Below are 22,398 nucleotides of genomic sequence, written 5' to 3' on the forward strand. Positions count from 1 at the left end.
AGACAATGAATATTCTGCCTAAAGGGAGAGTACACCAAAAAATGAAAATTGTGTCATCATTTACTCGCCCTCATGTTGTGGCAAGCCAGGGGGACTTTCTTTCTACTGTGGAGCACAAAAGTGAATTTTTGAAGATTATCTACTGTAGGCTGCTTTTTTTGTCCAATAAAATGCAATTGAGTGAGAACTGGGATTGTGGGAACTGGGAATTGCGATTGTGAGGTCTGAAATACCAAAACAAGTTCCATAGGACTGCACAATATTTAATTTCTGAAGCCACATGAAAGCTTTGAGGAAAACTGTGATGAACAGACCACAAATTAAAGGGATATTTCACCAAAGAATTACAATTCTGTCATCATTTAGAGAACACAGAGTGAAGAATATTTGAGCCACTTAATTTTTATATTTAAACCATCTCTGTATTGTTACAGTTTTGTTACAGTATTGTTACAAAACTATGTTAATAAACAACATGTGCTCTTTCTCCATGTTACTTATATCCTTGTTTATTTTATCAGTAAAAGGACTTTTGTGAAAGGTGCATATTTTACTTTCTCATTTTTATATTCCATTTCATGGATGAATCCAGTCCAGTGGGGGCTCGAACTTTTACTTTTTTTCTTCTTTCTAGTCGTGTAGCATTGATTAAAGACAAAAGGAAGAAAAATGGAAGAACGCCAGACAAAACCTGCATGATATGAACACGTGTTTACATTAACTTTCTTGTATATTAAAAATCTGTGTTCCAGAGAAAAAGAAAGTCATACAGGTTTGAAATGAATGAATGAAAAAAGAGCTATCATGTTGGATGAACTGTTCCTTTAGCATGATTTCACTTGATCTACACTCTTATAGATCCTGAAGCAATATTCTTTTCCACCATGGGACTGGGTTGGAAAGGTTTATTGGATGAGTGTCATACCAACAAAAGGTATCCTACTGGATGTTCTACTTGGAAGTCTCCAGACTTGTTCATCCATGAAAAGTACTTTATACTTGTGATCTAATGTATACCAACACCTCCAACAGCAGCACGTGGGGAAATGATAAAGTTGTTGATCCATGACTATAGCTAAGCATTCCAGCATTTCTGTCAGATGCTTCTTTTGACCACTCAAGTTAACTGACGATTCATCTTCATCTCATCAGCCAAAAGGAACCGACGGGCCATACTGAGTTTAAGGTGACCCGTTTTAGCCCCATGTCAACAAGTATCAAGCTGTCCATCCTTCTCATCCAGCCAGGGTTTCATGCTCCAGGGAGTCATGGGTAACATGGCAGGCCGTGGTAACTCCGGTGGTATTGTCAGCAGCTGTCTGGTGTCTTTCCTCCCTCTCTGAAAACCAGGAGGCGTCACGCTCAGTCAGCCACCAAATGCTGGCATAAATCGACACAGTGACTTCCCAGCCACTGGCCCTGACTCCACGGCTCTGCATAGCTTATAAGGTGTCATACTTGTCATGCAGCGAGGGTACATGGGATTCATTTCAAGGACAGAGAGGACCAGACTCCTGAAGGAGTCTTGACTGTGGCACTGGACCTGAATGCGGTCATGCCTCAAGTGTGTACAACCACTCAGTGGATTTAAAAGCTATAATGGTTTTAATAATGAAAATTTTTAAAGGTTTGAACACCAAGAATTGTTTTCAAACACTCTACCTATCTACCATTGGTCAGACACACTAATAGACCCCACCTTAAACTCTGCGTTGCTGTGTCAGGTCAGTCAAATGTTAAACAACCAGAGAAATGTTTTGATAGCAACACACTATTTACACTTGTTTGAGGTAATCAATCTACGATGTAGTTGTCTCTGCAAAATGGTGTTTTTTTAGGTTTAAGGTTACCACCAAACACTCCGCCCATCTACCATTGGTCAGACACACTAATAGACCCCGCCCTAAACGAACGTCATTGGTTGAGCTGTCGTTGCTGTGTCAGGCCAGTCAAATGTAAAACAAACAGAACTATGTTTGGAATGCCTCTTAGAGACACGCTGACACTCTTTTTTGGGATGTTTTAATCAACCTACAAATGATGTTGTCTCCGCACAATATGCTCGAATTAGTATTTAAACAAAAAGAATTGCACACTTCAGCTTGAAGTTAACTTTAATGAGCTTTTTTGTGGATTATTCTAGATATGTTTGTTTCCAACAGGGGATTTTTCAGGGGATTAAGAGACGATTTTGGAAGATTAGTTCCTCTAAAAACCAACAGAGGGCTCTACTGAGTCCTGTCCATGAACTCTGTGAAGGGAAAAACGGGTCACTGCAGGTTCACCTGGCAATCAGACAGACTTCAGGCAGAGGTCAAAGCATTTTCAATGGAAATTGTTTTTGAGAACAGTGCACCGCTGTGGTTTCCTCAAACATGTTCATACTATTTCAGGTATTTCAAGCTCCGAACAAACCTACTCGCTTTACCTTTTGATTTTTCTTGTTAATAAAATATGCTATAATATTCAGTATGCAAAAATATGAGTGTACTGACTAGTACGTGTTCCTTCAGTGGTATGATTCTTGTTTTTGGCATGAACTTGCCCATGTATGCAGTTTTAACCAAGCAAATCGCTGCTGCATATAAAGTACGGAGATGTAGGCATTCGGTTGCATATCATTACGAGATTAGGCTTTAATAGAGATGTGTGTCGGAGAAACCCGCATGGCACTCTGGGATGCCCTAAAACAGTGTCACTCCAGGTGAAAGTAGCAAAAGGTTGGTGGCGGACATTAAAGGCGTTTTTATGCGAGTGCACTTGCGAAACAAAAACTGGACCGGAGCCCAGAAATGGAACGGAGTGACAAACTGCCAATATTTCTCTCAATCAAAGCCCCGAGTGCGACATTGTTATTAGTAGCCATGATAAAACAAGCATGTCTGTTACTTTTCTAAGCTGATTTACCATTTTCACTCGGCGGACAATAAATTAGGTGATAAAATCTGGCAACCTCACAACATCGCTGCATTGTGCCCGTTCGGTTTTGCATAGACAAGCAACTCTGCTGCTACGAGCTCCTCTCTTTTTTTTTTTTTTTTTCAGACTCTCACCCCTGCACTCTGCTGGAATGTAGATGGTGAAAAACTGACTGTTCTTCCCACTGGCCCTGAGCAATAAGAGAGTGTTTACACAGACAGTCCCACCCCTCCTCTCATCACCAACTGCAAATTTATATCTTTTTCGCTGGCTGTGTTTCTAATGCACCGGAAGCAAAAAGCTCCCTCCAGAGAAGCGAAGAATTCTCACATTATCTTTTCATTTCTGCACGTCAATACAAATTAATGTCAGGAAGAGTTTCAGAAAGTTCAACCGATTGAGTTTAATTAAATCAGAGATTATAATGCATAAACACATTAATTACCGAAGTGCGCAGAAAGATTATGAGGTTACTTTCGTTCAGGTCCGCTGTGTCAATCAAATTCTGAAATACGCTAAAGGGGGGTAATGTCTCTAAATTAATGGAATTACAGAAATCGTAGTAATGATATTCATTGTGAAAATTACTTCTCAGTACATTTTTAACGTGCCGGTTTCTTCAAAGATTATAAGCGTGCGCTTAAACGTCTGATGAATCACGGTGTTTATGAAACGCACACTTTCTTCTGGGTTCACCTCCGGCTCAGACTTGAGTAATTGGTAAATCGCACTAATTCCAAAATATCAAAACATTAACCTGTCTTTTTGGTACCCAGCCTAAATTTCTAAGAGATTCTGCAGCCGTAACTTTCATCTAAACCTTCAGTGCACATGTTGAAAGAATCTCTTCACTCATCAATTCTGACTCATTGACTCACAGAAACATATTGTTCTTCATAATATCAACCTTGACTTTCATTTTCCATTTCATGAATATTGTAATTGTGATATCTACGTGCATGCACTTTTATAGATTTAAATGACCTCTGATGGCAATAATATTGAAGTATTATTAGTACTGTATATGTGCCATTTTTTATTATGCATATACAAAAGAAACTGCATTTTGAATGTCATTTCGCTGAATGTCACCTCCACACTTAAAATGATCATTATGCTGCTAAGCAGCCTTTGCGCGTTCGGTCATTTTACCTTTTTTAAATGGATTTCCTTTTTTTGAAAACGCTTCTTAAAGGGACAGTTCACCCAATAACGTAACCGTATCATCTTCTCAACTTGCCTGAAGTTCTTTCTCCTGTCAAAAACTGTCCCTTCCCAAAATCATAAATCACGAATGTTACGTTATCAGTCACGTGGTGCAAACTTCATAGTATACTTTTGGACGTGAACACGAAAATGGTACATTTGACTAAAAATCGATTAGAAGAAACGTTTCAAGCAAAGGAATTAAAAGTCAAGGATACCAAACATGGCTATGGCCGTACAAATCGTTCCGTGGTTATTTAAAATACGTACACAATGAGTGATTAGCACCTGATAGGTAAATGTATGAGCTATACATGTAATATGCCATTGTGCGTAGTGTATTTTAAGATGATTTTGTATATGCATGGAAAAGGCGATCCACATTGTGAACGTAAAGGCAGTTCTGTAAAAACCAAAGGTTGGTAGAGTCTTGAATTCTTGTACCCATGCGTGATGTTCGTGATGTGCTGTGTCTTCGCCCATTAATCTCGGCTACTTGCCCCAAAATTGTCAGCCTGCTCCCTGATTTGGTATCAGTAAGCGTTCTCGCGTGTCAATGTTGCAAGCTGGTTTGTGAAAGAAACATGGAAGGCAACATGGTATCGTGGGCAGATTTATGACATTGTTGTCCTGTCCTGGGCCTCTTTGTAGATTTCGGCTCCTCAGGTTTCAGTGATTGGATTGAATCTCAAGTCGTCTGATTCTCTCTGATCCCCTACAGATGTCATTTTTGGAGGCTTCATTCATCTGAACTTACGCACCTCAGGTTTTAAGTGAACATTGTCAAAAAGGATCAGAGCAGAGTAGGCTCATGGAAAGTAGTGGTTTGGAGAGATTGAATCTTGCTCGCATGCATTTAAACAACCTGGTCTCATAAAAATATGTACCTCCGTGCACTTTTTGTGCAACAGTTTTTATGTACTGCGCGTTTCGCCGCAGTTTCAAAGAGAAATGTCCAAATTGCGCTAAAACGCAGGTTCAATACGTGAACCCTGGCGTGTTTATATTGCGATGATTCAAAAGCATCAGTTTTACTGCCTCTAGTGTTCATTTCTTTTGGAAACGGCAGTGATATGTAATAATTGGTATGTATTTTGCACGCACCCAGGTACGTTTATGCCAATTTGGACATTTCATGCACAACACAGGGACTAGAAGAACACGTTTTCGTACATATTTCTTTCTTCAACATGATTAAACATAAGCCGCGTGATTAAATTCAAATGAAAACAAGATAAAACTGCTGCGATGTTAGTCACACTTACCGACAGTCTAATAATGTTTTAACTCCACATTAAACTTTACTTATAATCCTCTGCATTTGATCTTACTGGACTGTTTCAAAATCAAATGTGATGCAACCGAAGTTAAAAGAGGACTGCTCCGAGGGTCCGTGCTTTGAAAAGTGTTATCAAATATGTGCAGATATGAGATCAGCTGCACAGACAGCAGCCACACCAAGCCTTCAGTGTTACGCTAATTTATAAAAATGTGATTCACTGCCATGCATTCTTCCTCTTAACACTTATTTCACAACAATAAGTATATAAAGGCCGACTGTAGGAAATGAGATACAGTACAGGATATGAAGCAAGATGAGTAAATTAAAGTCAGTTATTTGGAAAAGATCTCATATCCTAAAGGCTATGCAATAGCCACTTGCTCACTGCGGACTTTTGTGCTAATTAATTCATTATTTTTTTTAATGATTATTATACATTTTCATTTCTGTGCTTTTCAGATACCTCTGATCTGATTTATGTGATCAGAGTGTTCATGAGCATAACCGGGTTCAAAGAATGATCACTGAACCGGCAAATGTAAAACACACATTCGTAGCTGTCTGAATTAACATCAGTTACCGTGGCAAAGAAATCTTTTTTTTTTTTTTTTTTTTTTTTTTGGCCAATGATATTCAGTTAAATAAAATGGTTGTAAAGTTGTAAAAATGCCACTTTTGGTTGAATGAAGCCTGAGGTGGAAAGGAAATATGCTGATGAAATATATCTCACTTTTTCTCAATCTGTGAAGATTGCATGAATAGGATCCTCTTTTTATATCCAACCTTGAAAGTAACCAAACCGTACTGTAAAGACATGACATGTCACATACTGCACGGCCTGTCAGCAAAACATAAAAAGATGTAGAATGAATGAACGTCCGGCCCCACAAAAGAGGTCAAAGGGGCTGACCCTGGCCGTAAAGCCTTTACATTAAAAGCCTATGTTAATTAATTTGTCACTATTTTTAATTACCATAATTAATGCTGTGATTTGTGCGCTTGTGTTTGTTGAAATTTAACAGTGTAGTTAAAAATATATATATATATTCCTTTTAGTCTTAATTAAAGTGAAGTCATATAATCTGGATGAATAATTACAAAATATAATAATAATAATAACAATAATACAATAACAATATATTATAATGCTAATATATTATACAAAAAATCAATACAACAACAATGATAATAATAAAATAATATTAATACTTATTATTATTTATTTTTATATTATTTTAGTATTATATATATATATATATATATATATATATATATATATATATATATATATATATATATATATATATATATATATATATATATATATATATATATATATATATATATATATATATATATATATATATATACACATTTTTATATAACAATAAATAAATTACACTGCTAGGATATTCTTGTAGCCTACATTATTTATTAGCATTTATAATTCTTGTATCTATAATGCACATCTATTTATATTCAAATGCATTTCATGTATTGCATCTACGGTGTAACATTGATACAGAAGCTAGAGGGCCCGTGCTTCCAAAAAAAAAAAAAAAAAAGAGAAGGTTGTACTTTGTCAAGGGCAAAAAGTTCAATGATTCGACTCTCCGCCTCCTCAAAATCCTCCCCTAATCTGATCGCTGGCGCGGTCCCCTTAAAGCACCACGCTGCCATTTAAGAGCAAACATGAAAAGTAAGCTCTGAAAGCCACATCTTCTTGTTTTCATATGGACAGGGCAGAAAAAAAAAACAAAACACGCCCCCGTGTCTCCGCTGACAAGCGCGACACAAACCGCTGGTCATTGCTCCCAGTTGAAAGCGGCGTTTTAAATCGAGGGAGTCGGCGCTCGATTGCTCTGGTCTGACGAAGATGGCAGAATCGGAGTGTAACGTTTCAGTTCCTCACTTGAACTCCCTTCTACAAATGGATCCTTACCTCAAACCGTTTGAAAAGGACTTCCAGAGGAGGTAAAGCGTGCTTTTAAGCGTTATTTGCGTCTCGTCGCCGGGCAGTGGTTCCGTGGCTGTCCCAAACGCACACTGACACGCGTTGTCTGTCTGTCAGCCCTTCACACCCGGCACTTAGGAGTTGTTCTATTAATTCAGTGCAGTGTCCATTAAGAGACAGCTGCTGGATGCTGTCCTCCTCTGTGTGTAAGTGCTGCGTGCCCCGGTGAATATGTAAATACGGACATCTAATGCTTTCTATGGAAGCCTGATGGCGATGACGCCTCTCTGCAACGCTGCTTTAAGAGAGAAGGGGACAACATTTTGGGCGATTTTGTGCACAAAAATAGTAAGAACATAAAAACAACGACAACAACTACTACTACTAAATATACTATCATCCAAAAAATTGTTATTATTATTATCCTCGCAGCCTGGCTTTTGCATGGTAAAACACCTTTCATGTTCTCAATCCTAGACCTGCAAGTCAATCTTTAAGACCCCTGCTTTTGATACCCCCCACCTCTTATGTTTGAGCTCCCTTAACAGGTGCTTGTTTTTATATATTTTAATTATAGGAAGCAGAATCCACCTATGTTTGCTTATATTAAAAATAATATATTTTTAAAATAAATATAACAATGTTTTGTCATTTTTAAATTAAATTTCTATATTTGTTTTTAATTATATGCCTTTAAAAATAGCAAGGGGTTAATGACAAAAAACATTTGTATATTAATTACAAAATATATTATTTTAAAATATAAGCAAACACTATTTATTTATATATATATATATATATATATATATATATATATATATATATATATATATATATATATATATATATATATATATATATATGTGTGTGTATATATGTATGTGTGTGTGTGTGTGTGTGTGTGTGTATGTATATATATGCATAATATGAATTTCATATAATTAATATATTAAATTATTAATTAATATACAATTACATAAGAGCTCACTAAGTGTTTTTTAATTTAAATCTAACTTTTAAAAAAAGTTTTTTTGCTTTGCTTATAAGTTTAGGGTCACCTAGTGAGCCCTGGTTAATATAATTAATAATAATCTTTACCATAGTCATTTATTTAAGCAACTTTACAAAAAGGTAAACAAACTATTTATTGTGATTTATTAACAACTTAACAACAACAACAACAATAACAACAATAATAATAACAATGATATTACAACTACTATTACTAATATTATTTACATAGTGAATTATGCATTATAGTTTCAAAGCAGCTTCACATAATGTCTGCATCAAAAGTTACTTTACAAAATTCAGCGCAACACATTTATGGAAAATATATATATATATATATATATTACTTAAAAATAATATATATTATTACTTTGACCTGTGCATATTAAACTATATGAAAGAAAAAGTCAGCATACAAAGTTTAATTAAGTTTTAAATAAGTAAAAAAAAAATTCTGATGAATGGCTAAAATCTGAGAAGTATATTAAAATCTAAATTTGGTGTAAAACTAATTACTGTTTCAATAGATCTTGGGAAAAATTATATTCTAATTCTAAAAAAAAAAAAAAAATCCAATATACCACAGTTCCTAGTTGTACTAGTTTAGAACTTTTAAAATGCGTTCGCTTTATTAGTCCCGGCTTTGACATTGTCATAATTCATGAACCGCTAAAGACGTTTAGTCCGGACGTCTATTTTTAGTCTCAAACGCTGGTGAAGTCGAGGCCTGTGTCCCGGGCGGACATGAGACCACGTGACAACACGACAACGTACCGCGCTGCACCGTTTGCGCCTCGTCGTCTTATTAGTACACCGGCGGTGCTCCTTAGTATGCAGCGCGCCGCTGCTCCGTCGATAGCCGCGCGAGCGCGCTTACAAACGTATGCGAAGAGAAACGTTATTAGGCCGCGCTTATTAATACATAAAGACCAACGGGAAAGTGATGGATGACTTGGGGTGACCACCTTGAATATCTAATTATAACGTCAGTCATAATTATAGTTACAGTTTAACAGAGTTCTGCTTGAGTATATAAACAGTGACGCGCAATTGGCACTTCAGCTCGTGATTGCTTATGCCTGGAGACTTCGAGTGCTCCGTACCAATTAGACGGCGCTTAATTGCAATCCAGCGAGCGGCACTGTCAGCAGAAGCGCGCTCGTCATTTTAAAACGCGATACATTGCACCGTCTTTACGTTTGATTGTAACGATAACAACGCCTAATTGCGCGCGCGCGCGCGGGCCGCATGTTTGTGACTCGACGTCCTCCGTTCATTAGCGCCGCGGAGACCGCCGACACGTTCTTCATTATCGTTTTAATTAACACCAAAGTCTTGAGGGGCAGCCATCGAGGTATCTGAAAACGCGGTACACGGTTACTAATTGTAACCCCTCTCCGCGGAACCGGTTTCGAAAGCGGAACGATGCCGCGCTGAATGCGTGTCGCGGATCGACTGAGCCAAACCACGCGGGATGTCAGATTATTAAGGAAGCCTCTGCTCTTCGTGGCGCGTTCCGTTAAAAAAAATGAAGGTTAATAACATTTCAGATTTCTGGGCTACTTTTATTTGCTCTGAGAAAGAGAGGGCCCCGTAGGAACGGGACATGTCTTTAATATCTCAATTGCGGTGATGATTATAGAGAGCTCATTGAGGGTTGTGTTTAAGATGCTTGCTTGCTTGCTTGTGGAAGTCAGTTTCTGTCACATAAGAGAAAAAAACGCTTTGGTAAATCGTGATTTATGACATGAATCGATAGCGTAAGATGGGTCAAAATGAAGACCTCAAAAGCCATAATCGCCATGTGCAATGTTAGGGTAAAGACTTGAAAGTGGTGTAGCAATCGGATGAAAAGTCTCAGTATGAGCTGAAGTCAAATTCACAGGACGATAGGTTGAAATTAGGACTTCGAAATGAACCTAGGAGTTGTTATACAAACGCTGGACATTCTAAGAGAAAGTCAGTGTTGGGAAGGTTAAAATGACATGTAATGAACAGATTCAGATTTTGAGAGGATGAAATTTGATTAAAAAGTAAATGAAAATGTTCAAATTAGACGAAAAGTCATAAACATGAGATAAAGTGGAAAAAAAAGGGAAAATAAGGGGGCATGAGAAAAAAATTGTTAGATTTAATCAACTTTAAATTAATAATTCTATTTTTATTTAATAAAAAGTGGAAAAAAAGAAAATAAGGGGGCATCAGAAAAAAATTGTTAGATTTAATCAACTTTTAATAATTCTATTTTTATTTAATAAAAAGTCTAAATTAATTTTGATATAAAAATGAACTGTATTACATAAAACACGAAAACTGATAAATAATTACCACGAAGAAATTCAACTTTAAATTCATGATGTATTATGAATTAAACCAATTCATTTTGATGTAAATAAACGAATGAACTGTATCCGTGAATTTTTCAATGTCAGTGTTTCTTTCAGGAGTGTCTTGTTTTTAGGAGATGCCCCAGACACTATTCTTAAATAAAATTGAGTAGCATTTTAAAATGACGCAAGCAACCTACCTTTTATGCCTCAGCTCAGTTACTAAGTGGTGAAAGTCCACTAGGCCTCCTGACCTACTGTGTGTAAGCAGCGCATGTTCCTGCGGGAGTTGAACGAACGCGGTGGGAGTGAAGACTTTTGGAAGTAAGGTGAACTTTGTTCTATTGGTTTTTGGTGGCGAAATGCTCCTGTTGAGCTCAGATGGTTTGCGAGGGGTCGTGCTCTGATAAACACGCTAATAGGATGAACAGAAGAGCGGCGCGTGTGCCGTTTTAACAGAGACTAATCATTTACACGTTGCCCTGAATATCAGTAATCGGCATGGGCAAACGTAGCTGTTTTTCATACGCTTTCTCATAAATATTTAGCCAACTTCCCCTGCTAGCGTGAGCAATGAGATGATGCAAGCTTGCGAGAGGCGAAAGTGTGAAACAGCTAAACATGGAGGTTTTCACTTGTGATGCTGCATCTAAAGTCAGCGAGAACCTGACGTTCTGATCGATTTTACTTCAGTAAAGAGTGAAATTAAATATTGAATGAGGAAAAAAAAATGAATAAATGTGGGGGCCGGGCTTGATTTTACTTGCCGCCTTGTCATGTCAAGCTCCCAGCAGACTTCTAGATGAACCAGGGGAGCTAATTCCGACAAAATATTATGAAGATGAACTTTTTTACTTTTGTCGTCGTTGATTAGGATTTGTAATTGTGACATTAAATTTAAAGTACGTTTAAATAGAAGTATAAGCCGATATAGCAGTTTGACAAAAGTTATGGTTATACGATAAAAAGTCAAATTATTATCGTATTTTTGATTTAAAATTCTAAATTGAACTTGAAGTTATTGGATAAAATTGACAGAACAACTTTTTTTTGTTTTTACTAAAAATTCATGATTATGAGATAATACCAAAAAAGTAATTTTTTGGAGTAAAGAGTTCAAATTTTGGTAAAAAGTTTTTGAAATTGATTAAAAAAAAAAAACGCAGTAAGTCATGATTATGAGATGGAAAGTCAAATTTGGCATAAAAAGCTATTTGTAGTTCTGAAATAGAAGTTTAGATTGTCAGATAAAGAGTCTTAAAATTCTAAATTGACAAAAACAATTGTGGCAAAAACGTCAAAGTTATGAGATAAAAAGTCGAAATCGACAGAAAGCAATACTGACATAAAGTTATGGTTGCGAAATAATTAAAAAAATCATCATTTTGACATGAAACTTAACATTGACAATTTTGTAATTGACATAAAAAGCCATTCTGGCAAAAAGTTGTGGTTATGAAAAATTGTTGTGTAAAAAGTTGTTGTAGGTTAAAAGCTGAAACTGACACGAATGCGATTGACGAAAAGTCACCTCATGATCATGAGACAAAATTATGAGACGATCTGCCAAAAGCAGTTTTTAAGGAAAATGTCACTGCGAGATAAAAAGTCAAGTTTGGGATAAATAGTCATAATTATGACACGAAATTCAAAATGATCAAAAAAAAACTGACATTGACAAGAAAGTTAAAAATGATGAGATTAAAAAAATGTCTATTGACATGATTTCAGATAAATATACGCACTTATGGCATATGTCACATTTTACTTGAAATTAAGTTTTACCGAAACCACAATGCTTTTAGTTAACAATATCAAAACTATTAATTTTGCCGTGATTCCAAAAGTACATATACTTCGCATGTGTACTTCTTCATTCTGTAACATAATGCATTTGATTATAAAATGTGTAGTCTATATAATTTGATATAGCGCACATATAACATGCATAATTGTGCTCGCGCGTCACGTTTTCCTTCTAAGCGACGCCTCTTTCTCAAAGGCTTGGTTCCTTGCACGGTTCTCTACCCTAAGAACCTATATTGCCTCACTCAGTAGTGTGGTGTATTTTTCTGAGCGTGTTTATGAGGTGACCCTTCCAGCGGCTGCTCGGCTTCTGTGGACTCCAGGGAGCCCCGGGGCGAGCCTCACACACCTGCCTGGCCCCCGAAAAGCCCCTCTCCTCCCCATAAATAATTGTACATAGGCAGGTGCCAGCGCAATAGCTGCTCGCCTCTTGATCAAACCCCGGCGTCAGAGGCCCCTGAGCAACAAGAGCGTTTCTTTATGAGCGCAGGCGTCAAAATCAACAAGGTCTTGCGGGCAGCTCTGAATCACGCTGAGCATCAACGGAGGGAACGGAGTGTCAGGAATTCAGACGACTAAAGAGACTCCGTAAACTTCAAACTGGGATTGATACGCGCTGCTCCGATCCCCTTGTTCTCCCAGCTTTGGAGAGAGCCACGGCGAGTAACTTCTTAAACATTTTAGATTACGACGCGTTGGCGCACAAAGCAGAACAACAGCCTCCTCCTCCTTTTGCGCCTTGAAGTGAGAGATTTTTGCTTTTGCAATGTTTCATTTAGTCTCGTGTAGGCCAGGTTTTCATCTCAGGACTCTTTTGTGCGGCTCTTTGATGTTGAACTTTTGTTGTTTGGGAGAGAAAAGGCGGTTTGCGGGTAGTTACGGTCTACGCCGTATCACCGAAGCGTGAACTGGGATGTCGGCCACGAAGGCTTAGGGAGGCTTTCGGGACGGGGCCACGGTAATACCGAGGTCTCAAATGCTCCTAAGTATAAATAGCAACCTTGTTTCACCGTTATACCCAAAATAATAATAATAATAATAATAATAGCGGTGGGTTTGTGCAGCTGGGAGTGTGGAGAATGGTGATGTTGGACCACGGGTGCTGGAAGACCTACTCTAATAAAAGAATATGCCTTATATTAAGACCTGCATGAACATTAAACGACAATTTCACAAGAATTTATAATAAGTGTTAATGGAAAAAAGCGTGTAAGTCCATTATTACAGTAATAATTGAACGCAAATTTACAATCGTTTGAAATTGTTGTAGGAGCTCTAATTTAGGCCTTAAAATATGGGCTCAGTGTGATATTTTTTTTTTTTTTTTTTTTTTTGAATGCTTTTTAAAGACTTTTGCTCATCAAGGCTGCATTTATTTGATCAGAAAAAACAAACAAAACCATAACATGTGATTCTTTGATAAAAAAAAAAAGTTATATAAAGAATAACAGATAATATAGATCTTTTCTAGGTCTTTATTATCACCAAATAAATAAATACATTTAATTCATGTTTTAATAATAATTAATAATAATAATAATAATAATAATAATAATAATAATAATTAAAATACTGATTCCGAACTTCTGAATGGCTGTGTAAATCAAAGAAATGAATTCTTAATTTTAATTAAATTTGTTAATTGTTAGGGGACAAAAAATTAAAAACTAATAATAATAAATAATAATAACCTTACCAAAATTATTCTTTATCACTGAATTAGCATATTGGAATGATTTTTGAAAGATCAAGTGACATTTGAAGACTCTAATGGCTTAAATGTATTAGACTATTTAATATATTCATATAAATATATTGTAAAATAATAAAAACAATAATATTGTTTTTACTTATTTTTAAACCAATAAATGCCGCTTTGGTGAGCATAACATTAAAGTCTTTCTGACCCCAGACCTTCTTTTGTTCATTAAAATGGAATTCATTTTCTTTTCTTTTCAAAATATAATTTGTAATATTATTTTTCACTCATGTATGGACGAAATCTGACATTGCCGTGCAAGAGGTCTTAAAACAGTGGCAAATGAGTTAAACTATTTCTGTGTTCTTCTCTTGTATATTTTGTCAGGCGTTTCATAATTTCTCTAAAAATACTTTCATTTAACCTCAAACTTTCTTTTGACACAGTTTCACAAAGACTGCTGGGAAAACCCGGCATTCTGTTCTCTAGACTGTGTCTCATTGCATTCTCTCAGCTGATTCTGAAAGAGCATGAAATGCAGTCTGATTTTGTCTCCATCTGGGATTGATATTTCCCAGCAGTCTTTCTCTGACAGTTACTCAGCCAACTGTACATTTGTGAGAACAAGCTCTTGAAACTAAATGAACAAACGGTGGAGAAAGTGTGAAGGTCAATGGGTTACACATCCTCCATCCTCCATTCTGCTAACCAGAATGATCTTGGTTCGAATCCAAATCTAGTAGGAACTCTGGGATATTGGCCTCGTAGTGGGTTATGACCTTGAACAAGGCACTTAATCCAGAACCGATTGCGGCATCATGGGGCTTGTGTCAATACTAGTTTCTATAAACAAATATATTTTCAATATTTACAATATTTTCATCTATTTAGTCAATCAGCATGTCGTATAACTTTAATTGAGTTAACAACCTAAAAAAGCTCTCATAACGTACGTTGAATGTTGATATCTGGCTAAATTCATTTGAACAATAATGTTTATCATCTTAAACTGCTGATGTTGAAGTATACAATGTTGGATTAGGCTAATTCAGACATATTTGAACCAGATACTTATTCCATAATGTTCAGTGATGGATATAGCACAGTCCTTGTTTAAGCATATTAAAAACACTAGACGTTAAATCATGTAAATCTTAAAAAGCAAAATTCAAACTATATTTCCAACTTTTTTTTAAGGACAGACTATTAATAGCACTAGTTGTCTTCTTTTTTTTAATGTCTCAGATGAAAGATTAATCCCGCAACCAAAGTTAGCTTCTGTTAAATTACGGGCGTAACTATAAATCAATCAATGGATCGATTCTGTGATTTTTTTCCTAATGCATCAAATATCTCTTCGTAATTGATTCCGAGCTTAGTTATAAAAGAGATTGCGCTGCATGCTTTAGAAACAGCTTGCTTTCAGTTCCTCACTCACACGCACGCATTACTTAAAATAATCATTCATAAAGTTCAAAAAAGTAGAAGCAAATTACAAGTGTTCACAGTTGAATATCTTTACATTGATCTTGCATCATAGAAGCCGAGGTGCAAATACATTTAATCACTCAGTTGAACACACAAGCGGTCTTCTTCACGATTATTGTGCGCATTAAAAACTAGCCTAGAGCACCATCTGTTGTTGAAAATTAAGTTCAAAATCGATTCAAGAGAGAATCGAAATGTGTTAGTATAATCACAGAATCGACCCATTAGTTGATTTATTATTACACCCCTAATCATTTTCTGATAGTTTCAGAAATTCAGCATGGTCATCGTACAGTGCGTTACTAGCCACTAAAAATGCGAAATGAAATCGATGCAACATGGCACTAAAACATAAAACGTTATCCCTTCCTCTTTCGCCACTTCCACTTTTTTTAAACGCACATTAAAAACTACCAGAGTGCGATTCATCATGCTCTTTTTGTTTACCACTAACGCACGCTAATGACGTTTCGATGAGTCAATACTGTAGATCAGGGGTGTCCAAACTCGGTCCTGGAGGGCCGGAGCCCTGCATAGCTTAGATTCAACCCTGCTAAAACACATATACTATGCATGTCTGAAGTACTTGATTAGCTGGATCAGGTGTGTTTAATTAGGGTTGGAGCTAATCTCTGCAGGACACCGGCCCTCCAGGACCGAGTTTGGACACCCCTGCTGTAGATGTCATTATGGTACGGCCCATTTGCATGTCGTGCCAAGTTCACTAGATTCATGTTGCACGGTGTGATCTGTAAATGACCTTCCAGGATAGCTAAATTTGTGCAACACATACAAGACTTAAAGCTGAATAGATCTTTGTGTTCACTACTGTCCTGCATGCTTATTTAGTATGGATTATGTTCACTGGGAATTTTCAAAAGTCTGGCACACTACAATTTTGGACACGATTTTGTTGTGTAAGACAAATTTTGGGAATCATGACAGATTTCTTTCGTTGTAGGGCACACTTTGATTTTTTAGCATGACATGCTCACTGACTGCCAAATAATTGGCATTGAGATGAGTTGCAGCTTTTCACAAACTTCTGACACTGTCAGAAATTTTGGGTCGCAGTCCTAAAACGCGTCTGCCCTGCGACGGCCATCTCTACAAACTATTTTTTCCAAGCCAGCTGTCTCCAAACTTTTGTTTTCAGTGCCAGGCAAAACATTGCCAACATTACATCAAGGGCTTGTTTGGGTTTGTGTGGTACCATTTAAATTTTTGCCGATATTAGAACGTGACGCAACCGACCGTCTAGTCTAGTGCTGTTAGTCTCGTTTTTAACTCAAGATCTCACCAGGTTTGTGTCGTGCTGCGTCAAACAACAAACTTACAGATCAGGAAACGAAAAAGAAAAGAAAAATCAAGCGGCAGATGCTCCGCTTTAGAAAGGACATCTATAGTAGAGTAATTTTCACTCATTATTACTAATAAGCAGGTTTGCTGAAGTTCTGATTTCAGTGACGTTTAGGTTTCGGTAATGACCGTGTTGGAAATCAGCTTCCTATGAAGTCACCTTGACTCTCTGATTGAGATGCAGTTTCTGATCTCTCCTCTAGACTCTAATCATCTGGGACACGAGCCTGCGGACATGCGGAGAATATCACTGCCTTATGGTGCGGCAGTAGGCCAACCCTCCCTCAGCTCCTCAAACACTGATTTCTTATAATGGCAATGACTCTCATAATCACAGAGCAGCCGAAGTTTGACAGTCGGCATGGATTGGGATGGGGTCAGATTAATTTCCTTGCAAATAGCTTTCAGGTGTTTGCTTTTGTGTTTGCCTTTTGGGAGTCCTGGAAACGGTGTAGAAGTATTTAATAGGGATGCTGGTTCAATGTAACACGCTATTTTAGGCGTAAAACAATTTTTACTTTTGAGGGACCACGTAAGGGGTTCGTTCTCATTTGTTCAGCTCAGGTCGGTGTCGTACAAGATTCGATTGCCCTTCCGAAGCCAGTGCTACTTAACTTTGCACGCAAACATTTATTCATTTATTTGTTTTTTGCTAAATATGCTTAAGGATTTTCACAAAAAAATCATGATTCATACTAAAATGTATTATAAATTCCTGAAAAAAATAAGAAAAATAAGTATCATATCTGGGTAGCCTTTCATGCACAAATTTTCTAATAAATGTACACATTAATTAACATTAAAGACATCAAGGCAGTATTGGGTGTGTTAGGCTGCTGTCACTTTAAGACCTAATGCATGGATTCAATATAGTGATATTGTGATTCTGCAGTTTACATTCACTCAGGACATTAACAACTGTATTTGCATCAATACAAGACAATTTAACCTGAAATAATTCTCTTTGATGTCATCACACATCACATTTATCCACTTTCGAATGTTTTATGACACGCAGCAAGTGTATGCTGACTTTATGTGCTGTCATTGTCCTGTATTTTATAATCTATACAGTATCACAGTGGGTCTCATTTGCTATACTTGCGTCCACATATATTTTATTATCATTTGTTAAAAAGTATTTATGACCAGCCGAAACCTTATACAGTAGGTATGCGGAAATCACATGCTTACAGAAAGGTACAACAGCAGCAGTTTTTAAAAGGTACTAATATGTAAAGGTAATGTTATGCAACTTTTTGGGGTCAAAAAAGTTTACCTTTGAAAGGGTGCAGTACCAGTAAAAGTATTTGGCTAATAAAGATAGTAGGCTGATACAAGTTTAATTTTACCATTCTATATAGTATATTCAGTCATTTGATATGAGTATCATTTGCATATAGTTTGAATGACTTAAATATTTTTAATAAAATTTATTTAAAAGAAAAATACTGTCAGCCAATATAAATTTTTTGGGTGTCCAAAATATTATGTCTAGTGTTATTTAAGCAATGTCATGCACATATGTTTTTAAGTAAATATTTCATGTATTACAATGAGCAATTTTCCCACTGTGCTTGCTCTTAACCCGTATTATGCTACATTTAAGTGTAAAATCCTTCATTTTCATTCATACCGATGGCAGTCAAGGATGAAGGATGGATTAGTAAGCCAGTAACCTTTTTAAATATGACACTGTTACCGTGCTGTCCGTCTGTGCATTGATTTATGTTAATTTCTTTTAATGTTTGAAAAGAAAAATGGGTCTTCTCTTTCCAAAAAAACGAGTGCTTGACACTGACCGAATATGAGCGCATTTGTATTCATATCGTAATATTTCTGCGCTTGTTAAAGTGGTTCGTGAGAGAAACTTTAAAAAGGCTTTAAAAACTTTAAAACCAAATGCCAGAGGTTAAACTGCCTCATTGTGATTTCACATGGCAATGAATTCATTCACGGACAGCCAAGTTTGACGGTACCACTTTACGTGAAGGTTATTTTTTTGTAACTTTGGCTAATACATTAGGTATGGTGAACTAATGACAGCGTTTATTAATATCGGTTGATGTTAATGTCGACATGCACTGCTCTTTGAAAGTTTTGTCTTTTTTAGCGTACCTGAAAGGTGTCAATTATGTTCACCGAGGCTGCATTTGCGGTCTAATGCAGGCCCATTTTCCAGCTCCCCTGAAGTTTTACCGTTTTTGAATCCATTCAGCCGATCTCCGGGTCTGGCAATTACGCTTTTAGCTGTAGCTTAGCATAGATCGTTGAATCGGAGTAGACTGTTAGCATCACGCTCAAAATCGACCAAAGAGAAAATTCGGGATTTTCCAGGTGTAATAATCAAGAAACTTTTCTGCCGTACCATGGCTGCCACAGGTGCAATGATATTACGCAGCATCTGAAAATAGTCTCCAGCACTTTTAAGACAGGTCAAGTGCATTAAGACACGAAAGAGAACTCTGTTTAGTGCTGACATTTATGTGACATTAAATTAAAACCAAACAGATGTTTCCTCTCAGAGAATCTGAGAAACAAGCTGTAAAAGGCACAGCTCATTTGCATTTAAAGAGACATGCACGAAAACAGCGTGTTTCTGCTTCCGCACAAAAAATTGGCCTTTTCAAAATGACGTGTGGTTTTATTTTTATGAAATTTCACTGTTGCATAACAGTTGCCTTTTAATCTAGGTTAATAAATGCCATTAGAAATGAGTTAACTAATGCTAACAAACCCTAATATACATACTAATTTAAGTAAATTATTAATGCTATTAAACCCTTTTTGTAAAGTGTTAAGAGTTATGCCTCATCATGCGTCATTTCTTGTCAAGTGCACTTTATTGACGAATCAATCCGAATTAATTCCACTCTGCTGCTGTTCAGATGCGGTTAAAGCACGCCATTCATTTCATCGAAGCATGCAGGATGCCGCTTTTGAGTTTTTGTCAAGATTTGACTAATCTGCAATTATTTTGTTCTTCTACAATATTTAGTATGCGTTTAGTTTCTGAATGATTTCGTTTTACTTGTGCTCATTTTGATCTAAGAGGGATAAACAGTTTCGAGAGAGGCCTTTAGCATGCAGACAGTGTGCTCTGCATTAGTGTACTAACAGGAAGCACGGTAAAACCCTCTCACGCTCTATTGTGTCTGTGAATTCCTCCCTTTCAGCACAACGGTTATCAAAGCTTTGCCTTATGAAACTAATCCGCAAATTTACACAGAAAATTTAGAGATACTTACTGTTAGACTTTAAACATCTCGCCTGCTCTGAGCAATGTGTCTGTTTTTATAGATATGTAGGTCCATGTTTTTGACTTGGTAGTTTTGAGTACATTTATTTATTTGCTTACCCTCAGTTTACCCATTGATGAGTGTCCATGCATGCACTACTGTTCAAAAATAATAATTAATTAAAATATCACATTAATTAATTAAAATATTCGGCAGCACAACTGTTCTCAACATTGATAATATTAAGTGTTTCTTGAGAAGCAAATAAATCAGGATCATGTGGCACTGAAGACTGGAGTAATGATGCTGAAAATTCAGCTTTGATCGTTAACAAATTATATTGTATGATTTTAAATTGTAATATTTTATAATTTTGACTGTAGTTTAATCAAAGGACCATTTGGTAACCGTTTATAATAAGGTTCATTGCTTAACATTAGTTACAACATCAACTAACAATGAACAATACTTCTACAGCATTTATTAATCTCAGTTATTGCTAATTTGACTAATTTTTACTACAGCATTATTAAAATCACACGTTGTATTTGTCGACATTAGTTAATGCACTTTGAGCTAACATGAACAAACAATGAACAACTGTATTTTTATTAACTAACATTAACAAAGATTAATAAATAGTGTAATAAATGAATTGTTCATTGTTTGTTCGTGTTAGTTAATACATTAATGAATGTATTATTTGTAATGTATGTTAATATTTCACAACATGAGAGTTTTACTGTGTTGTGATGAAACTGTAAAAAAAAAGTAAAATCTAAATAAAGTCTAATAATATGTCACAATGTAGCAGTTTTTGTTCAGATTATTATTTAATTTTGTATTTTAACATAAAAAAAATTATAAAAATGTATACCCAATAAACTATGTAATTGGAGTTTCTGGTATAAAACCTGCCTAATTTTAAAGCGCTTATTTACAGTTGAATAGTGAATGGTGATTAGAGAGAAAGTGTTAAGATTACAGGCCCAAGTCAAAAAGCGCCGGCCACATCTCTATGATACGACTTGATGATTTATTCCCTCATTATGGTACCAGTGATAAGAAAACCGTCCGCTCGACTCACATAGTTACATTTTAGCACACCTCTCCCTAACAAACCGCCTCGAGCAAATACCAATAAATGCGTAGCTTACCGCATTCCTAAGGGTAAAATCAACCGCGAGCGAGCCTGGGGTCCATTCAGCCGCCCAGAGCATGTTTAAGCAGCATCAAAATTTATTCAGAAGAGTTCAGAAAATCAAAACATGTCATGGGACATTTGTTTTGAAGGTGTCTGGGACCTAAACGGACGAGCCCCAAGGGTTCCGCTTGACCATGCCAGGCCCGTCAGCTCTTCGGGCTTAAAGTTCACATTGAGGATGCAAACATATTTTGGCTGTTTAGACTGGAACAGCTTGCCCTCTTCATCCTCGGGCACCGTCCAAGAGCCTTGGCCTCTTCTTCAACCCATCGACATCTCCAGCAGTGGGCCTGAAGGGGCGTTCTGGTTCATAATTCTATACCGTTGGATGGCCGTTTATAGCTTTGTTGGTAATTGCTGCTCATTTGCAGAAAGTCGAACTCGCACCATTATTGCTCATGCTGCCGGAAACCGCCAGCTCTTATTGAAAACGAATGAGTTCCAGTTGTTTTATCGCAGAAAATCGCCCTGTGTGTGTGTGAATGCTGTAGGCGTTTGACAGGCCGCTGAGAGCTTAGCTGTTTAGATTCGGCATTTAATTCTTGTAGCGACGGCATCCAACCAGGGAATCTGATAAGCAGCAGGTGGCAAAGGGGATCTTAAATGCTATTGATTGTTTTGAAGAATGAGAATTAGCCATAAGGTGTTCTCTAGTGTGTTGTGAGCACTTGCGTTTCAAAAGCAGATGTTAAGTCACTGTTAATGTAGAGCTGTGCGACAGAAGTATTGGTTGTTCAGAAATAAACAAGTGGAGGAACAAGTAAAATGGAAACGAAAAAACTCAAGCTTGTTTGTTTTTTTAGCTCTGAAATACCTTAAATTGTTTATTTAATGCGTTTTCCTTTAATGTTAAATGTCATGGCCATAGTTTATGAATGTAGTTTTTGGTTTTTAGTATAGCTTT

At 36.6% G+C, this 22,398-nt stretch overlaps 1 protein-coding gene across 2 annotated transcripts in view; it reads left to right on the top strand.

The window, feature by feature from the left end:
- Positions 1-7,045: 7,045 nt before the first annotated feature.
- Positions 7,046-22,398, top strand: part of gbe1b (glucan (1,4-alpha-), branching enzyme 1b) — a 118,454-nt gene continuing 103,101 nt past the window's right edge. The window contains exon 1 of one of the 2 annotated variants that reach the window (XM_043258907.1): positions 7,046-7,381. In XM_043258907.1, coding sequence (XP_043114842.1) covers positions 7,284-7,381 — 98 coding nt within the window. In that variant the 5' untranslated portion in view covers positions 7,046-7,283. Of the gene's footprint in view, positions 7,382-10,958; positions 11,024-22,398 lie in introns of those variants that run through there. The other variant, XM_043258909.1, reaches the window with a different exon arrangement.

The sequence above is a fragment of the Puntigrus tetrazona genome, chromosome 15, assembly GCF_018831695.1.
Source record: "Puntigrus tetrazona isolate hp1 chromosome 15, ASM1883169v1, whole genome shotgun sequence".
NCBI lineage: Eukaryota > Metazoa > Chordata > Actinopteri > Cypriniformes > Cyprinidae > Puntigrus > Puntigrus tetrazona.